The sequence below is a fragment of the Girardinichthys multiradiatus genome, chromosome X, assembly GCF_021462225.1.
Source record: "Girardinichthys multiradiatus isolate DD_20200921_A chromosome X, DD_fGirMul_XY1, whole genome shotgun sequence".
NCBI classification, from domain to species: domain Eukaryota; kingdom Metazoa; phylum Chordata; class Actinopteri; order Cyprinodontiformes; family Goodeidae; genus Girardinichthys; species Girardinichthys multiradiatus.
Window position 1 is genome coordinate 28,442,182 of NC_061817.1, and position 6,939 is coordinate 28,449,120.

The following is a 6,939-nucleotide window of genomic DNA, read 5'->3' on the forward strand; positions in this document are numbered from 1 at the left end:
TCAATGTCAATGTGTTTCTGCCAGATGCATTTATCAGCATACTTACATATAAAGAATTAAGAAACATATACATATATCTAAAAGAAATCTCAATATTTTATATCATTCATTTCAGAAAGTGAAACCCACATGTTATACAAATTCATTAGCCTTTATTTCATGTTTTTGTGATTATTATGACTTACAGATAATGAAAACCCAACATTCGAGATCTCAAAATATTAGAATATTACTTAATATCTATAAAAATTATATTTTAGACTGAACAGAACAGAAATGCCACGGTCTGTTCATTTCTATGCATTCAGTACTTCTTAGGACCTCCTTTTTCATAAATTACTGCATCAGTCCACCATGGCATGGAGTCGATCAGCCTGTGGCACTGTTGAGGTGTAATGAAAGCCCAAGTTGCTTTGATAGAGGCTTTCAGGTCATCTGTATTGTTGGGTCTGGTGTTTCTCATCTTCCTCTTGATAATACCCCATAGATTCTCTATGAGGTTTAGGTCAGGCCGGTTTGCTGGTCAATCAAGCACAGCAACACCAAGGTTACTGAACCAGCTTTTGGTACTTCTGACATTGTGGGCGGGTGCCACGTCCTGCTGGAAACTGAAATCAGTTCATAAAGCTTGTCAGCAGAAAGAAGTATGAAATGCTTTAAAAAGTCCTGGTAGATGACTGTGGACCTCAGAAAACACAGTGGACCAACACCAGCAGATTATGGCTGCCTAACATAGCACCCTAAATCATCACTCACTATGGAAACTGGCCTTAAGTAACTGTCATGTTCCTGGGCTGTTTGGTGATGGTTTTTATTTGTGTTCATGTCTTTCAGCATTTTCCTTGTTGTTTATTATGTTTTAACAGGCCTTGCCATATTCTGTTGTTTTTGTCATTTGGGTTTTGTCACATCAGTTCATTTCTCTGTGTCCATTATTTTTAGGCGATTCTCTCTGTTTATTCACTTGGTTTATCTTCTGGTTTACTTTAGTATTTTGTACATTTTTGTATTGCTTCTGCTAGATTTCCTCCCTGTGTTTCTCTTTGTCTGCCCCTGCTCATTTGCCCTTCTCTCTCAGCTCTCTCTCCCTTCATTCGTCTCAGCTTTTTCTCATCTCCTCCTGATTACACTCACCTGTTTACCATGTCTTCTCTCCACTCTTCCCTCTGTATACATTGCTCTCTGGTTGTCTGTCCTTTTGTTGGTCCTGCTACAACCCTTACATCATAACAGCAACATGGATTTCCTGACTCTCCACTCTTCCTCTAGACTCTGGAAACTTCGAATTCCGAATGAAATGTAAACTTTCCCTTTATCTGAAAAGAGGACTTTGGACCACTGAACAGCAGTCTGGTTCTTTTTCTGCTTAGCCAAGGCAGGTCATTGTTTCTGTTTTCATTAGTGGTTTGACATGAGGAATGCAACATTTGTAGCACCTGTGTTTGGTTTGCGTGTGCATAGCTTCTTTTGATGCACTGACTCCAGCCTCAGTCCAATCCTTGTGAAGCTCTGCCAAATTCTTGAATGGATCTTTTTTGCCAATCATCTCAAAGTTGCAGGTAGCCCTGTTCCAGGTGCGCATTTTAATATCACACTTTTTCCTTCCACTCAACATCCCATTAATATGGTTGTATACAGCACTCTATAAACATCCAGCTTCTTTAGCAAAGACCTTTTAAAACTTAATCACTTTGTGGAGTGTGTCAGTTATTGTCTTCTGGACATCTGACCTGTCAACAGTCTTTCCCATGACTGCGCAGCCTACCCAGACTGAGATAATTTATAGGCTTAGGAAACGTTTGCAGGTGTTTTGAGGTGTTAATTTATTGAACTAAACTATTTAAACCCAGAGTGTATCACAGACGACATACATACTTTAAAATTTTGACAGAACAAGATCTTCCTCAGTATCCACTTTTCCTCATGTTTTCAATACTCCAACATACATAACAAGATTGCAATGATAGACAGCAGGTTTTTTAAATAAAATAGTCAACTGAATCAATACAAAAAAGAGCTAAATGTGATTTGTGGACACTGTGGCATAAACAATAAGGGATGCTATTAAACGTTTGTTGGTTTTACGTTTTTTTCTTTGTTCATTGTGCATGAGTACCAACACATTTCTGCACAGCTGTAAATAAGGGCTTCAGCATCCTCCACAAGCCGTTTTGCTGTGGGTGTTTGGACATGGGGGAACCTTGATTATCTGCAAAAAAGTATCACAAACACAAAAATGTGATATAATTGCTGTTAATGCATATTCTGAATGATGAATCAGCCTTTGGAATTGACTGGGCATCCTCCAGATTTGAATTGCACATAGAGTAGGTGTGAAATGGATTTTCCAGCCAAGTTTTTGTACACAACCCTAATCCAGCATTGGAAAATGTTTAACCAAATCAGTTTCTCTAAATACTAATGTACTGCTTGGAAAATTAGTTTGCTAAATGTAAAGTTTTTGGCAGCAAGTCTTGATTAATTATGCTTCTAAAGTATAGAGCATTAAATATTACTCAGTAAAGAGCATGGCACTCTGTGTGTCTTTACACTCCTGTTTTCTATGTAAATAAATATATGGACATGTGTTAAAAATGCAAGAAAATAAATGTTGTGTGTTATATTCTCGATGTGAAGCAGTAAACAGCAGATGGCCACGAAGGCCTCTTTAGCGCTATGGATTTTATCTAACTACCCACCTGAATGACCTGTGCTGAGCATAGCAGCTGATGCAGAGAGTGGAAAAAAGTGAGAGTTAACAGTTTGCTCCTGTTTACTTCAGTTCCGCTAGACTGCAAGGCCAGAAGAGACATTTGCCATGCATGGAGAAATTAGCTTGTTTATCAGCGTTTTGATTTCCATTCCGCTCGCTGTCCCACTGACATTTTAGACGTACATGATCCATGACTGATTCCCAATCAAAAGCACAATGACAAAGTACTTTGCTTGTGCCATTTCCATTGTTGTATAATTAAATGTTTGACGATAAGCACTGAGCATGATTAGGAAAAGGGCCTTGTTATGTGCAAGCTTTAAAAAAAAATAACCTTCAACAGTACACATCTGTCCTGTCAATTAGATATGCTCCAAAGATTACTAGAGTGATACTGCACCTCATGTCCACATTGGTTGCTTCAAGGTGATTTGAAGTGGTATAATAGTTTTATTTATTTTTCCACTTCATGCTGGTGTTGCACCCTCAGATATCCCACTGTACTTTGGAGTTAAATAGAAGACAGCCCCAAAGTCCTTGAAAGGTTGCAAAAATCTTTAGCCATTCATTAAAGTTGGGGGAGGGCTAGGTGTGGCGAGTGAGGAAATATAATTAAAACTAATACTCTTTCTAGTCACCAAGCAATCTGTAGATATGTTTGATATCCCATTACAGGCACAAAAGTAACCACAGTTATATACTGTCAAGAGACAAACATAATCCAGAGGGAAATTACCCATCAGGAAGGCAATACTGCTACTGAGATGCAATTACCAGGCCACTTGTGAGACTTTCAGTCCAGTGTCCATGGATGAATGTGTGAGGGGGGTCGATATGTGCATAACAGCTCTTATATTTAGTAGACCAAATTGTATTCTTTCTTGGAGAACAGTTAATTTAGAATATGTCCAAGATGCAAATGATTGATGTGACTATATCGTAACAACTGTGTGTTTGTGGTGCAGGGCAGTGTAATGGAAAAAACATACTGCTGCAAAAGGGGAAAAAAGTCTTAATACTGGAGTGATGGAGAAGTTCTTGCAGACTTTCACGATGCCTGACTGATTGAGCACAGATTTCCCAAAGCACAATCTCTGCTACCGTTTTATTTCGCATAACATCGCAAAATTAAGCAGGAGCTGTGTTCATATGTGTTTAGTTGTTCAATAATCTACATGTCTCACAGAGGATTTATTGTACCAATTTAGCACTAAATCACATATCCTACAAACAAAGAAAACTGCACGGATTGAAAGGAACATGAGTGTAAACATTTGATAAGGATTCGCCCAAGGCAATTGCTATGCTTTTTTATTGATATAAAAATGTAAACCACAGAAAGAAGACTTGGCCCTGCTATGTCCTGCTATACATATTTTTTCTTACAGGCCTACTGAGCTGAACAGAACATTTATGGCAATTGGAAATAGCTTCCTGTTACCCCCGAGATAAAGATCTCAAGTTCAGACTGTTGCCAGCATACTACAAACCATTTCCTTTTATTTGATAATTAATTATAGCTGCCTTCCATGTAACCTTAGATGTAGTACGGGGGGAAGAACAGATTTCACCTATTGCAATGGAAGTACATGTGGATAAGAAATAAAACTGCCTGCACAGAGTTTGAGCCTGGCATGCATAATAAATGTATGACAAAACAATACCCCAGGCACCCCAGTATTAATGATATGCAGTGAACTCATTATTAAAGTTCCAAAACAGCTCCTGGAGTAACACAGATGGAGTCAATTAAGCAATGAGCATACTTGCTTGCCTGCCGTTTCATCTTCCTTCTTTTATCTCTGGCATATTACTCCATGGATGTAATTAGCTGTATGTTTCTCCCTACAACATAATGTCCAGTGATAATACCAGTTATTTTCCCTTGTAATTTCAAATAATACTCTGCTAATAAATTTACCAAATTTGCTTTTACCATGTCCTTGGGTGTTTCTTTTGCGCTGCAGGAGGTGTTGGGGATAATACTATCCTAAACAACTCTTTTTTTTGTTTTCTCTCTGTTGCCAGAGACCTGATGCCTTCTACGCTGGAGGGGCAGATCACCATGGAGAAGACACCAAGCTACTTTGTGACTAACCATGCCCCTAAGCGCATCCACTCCATGGCCAAGGACATCAAGCTTATTATTGTTGTGCGTAATCCTGTCACTAGAGCCATTTCAGACTATACACAGACCTTATCTAAGAAACCCGAGATCCCCACTTTTGAGGTTCTGGCTTTTAAGAATCGGACGCTGGGGCTTATAGATGCCTCCTGGAGTGCTTTGCGTATAGGAATATATGCACTCCACCTGGAGAGCTGGATGCAGTACTTCCCTCTTTCCCAAATGCACTTTGTAAGTGGGGAGAGGTTGATTGTGGACCCCGCCGGAGAAATGGCTAAAGTGCAGGACTTCCTTGGACTGAAGCGGATTGTCACAGACAAACATTTCTACTTCAATAAAACAAAGGGATTTCCATGTCTAAAGAAGCCAGAGGACAGCAGCACCCCGAGGTGCCTTGGCAAGTCCAAAGGAAGAACTCACCCCAAAATTGACCCAGACGTGATTCGGCGGCTGCACAAATTCTACAAACCCTTTAACATGATGTTCTACCAAATGACTGGCCAGAACTTTGAATGGGAGCTGGAGGAGGACGGTGTTTCCCGTAGCTCTCAGGACTAGCATGGCACCACTTAACCACACCACCAGCCTTCTCACTCAAAAAACCATTGCCCCACTTCATCTTAAGAGAGTAATTGAGTGCCCCAATCAATTATGGCTCTCCTTGCAGTTTGTGTATGCATTAGCAAGAGTTTACTGACATGCTTTTTCTTGAAGATGGCAAACCGTTATGTATACTAAACATAAAATATATTTATATTTGTGTAAATGAGATGATTTATTCGTTTTGATTTAAAATCATAGAATTGATAAAATCACATTGACTATGGCAATGCATGTGATGGGTTAAGTGTCCTTACCTCATAAGCCCTAAGGGTTAACTCTGCCCATATCTTCTCCCTTTACTTTCCTGCTGTTTGTTGCCCACACGCCCACTCACCAGCATCTGACACAAAAAAAATACTTTATTTTAACCAAGGCCACAAAGTGCTCTGTATTGTTTCTTTTAACATAGTCTTGCTGCCGAAAGGAGAACCTATAAAGTATTATTATGGTTTGACATAAGCTCACCCTTCATGTTGTCCATATTTTGAATGGAGACAATCCTTTTAAGTCTACCAAAGTGCTCATTTATTCTGTTTTGTCACTGCTTTGGTTGCTTGGCAATTATTAATTACACAAAAATTCTAAAAACTAGCTAATGTACATTGGCCATCGTTCAACAGTTTGTTTGTTTTTTTCGCTGCACAGTTAAACATTGGTATACTGATGATCATAGACTTTAAAAGTTTCTGTTGCCCTGATTTAATTTTACAAATAGGTCTATATGTTTCTTGTGCATCCAGACAAGATTTTCAGTCCCTAGAACAGTCAAAATATCAGCTAACTGCTATGCTTCTGTTTTCCTCATGACCCTTCTTTTGTCACAGTAGTACATGTCAACAAAGGGGAAGAACAACACCATAGGACCGAACAGGAGTTTGTTACTAAACATCTGCTGCAGCACGATCCTCTGTCATTAGAGATTAATGGTGTGTTAAATAAACTGCTGCTGCTGGAACAAAGTCAATGTCAGACAGAATTTGCTGTCAAGGTAAAGCCACATACAGGTCCAGGTAAATTACCAAGCCATTACTGTATGTGCTTAACTTGAACGAGAACGCTTCTGCCTGGTAAATGTGGTGTAACATGAAGTTTATTAGCAAAGATGTGATCAACAGGGTTTTGTTGTGAAATTTGCCTAAGCAATGGTTCACCGTGACTCATCATCTTATTTTCTGTTTTGCATAACTCACTGTGTGTCTGTGTTTTGTCTCTGGACTTTTCATCAATTGAGACAATCAATACAGTCAATGAGTCAATAAATACAGTCTGCTTCACATCACTGGTTGCTACAGCTATGATGCATTACTCTCTTAATTCTTCTTGTTCTCTTGTCATGGATGGCTGGATTGGTTCACTCTCTCCAGACCTCTCTGTCACCCCGGGGAGGCCGACACCAGCAGCTACTTACACAGAGCAATTGATTCAATCAAAGTAAGCTCTGTGCTGCCCTTTACAGCACCAAGCCTGAACACTCACCTCGGAGTTCCGCCATTGCAGA

General features: G+C 39.5%; 1 protein-coding gene across 1 annotated transcript in view; it reads left to right on the forward strand.

Moving 5' to 3' along the window:
* LOC124862315 (heparan sulfate glucosamine 3-O-sulfotransferase 4-like) overlaps window positions 1–6,717 on the forward strand; it is a 109,060-nt gene extending 102,343 nt beyond the window's left edge. The window contains exon 2 of the mRNA XM_047356154.1: window positions 4,742–6,717. Within this exon, the coding sequence (XP_047212110.1) occupies window positions 4,742–5,396 (655 nt within the window). The 3' untranslated portion in view covers window positions 5,397–6,717. The remainder of the gene's footprint in view (window positions 1–4,741) is intronic.
* The last annotated feature ends 222 nt before the right edge of the window (window positions 6,718–6,939 follow it).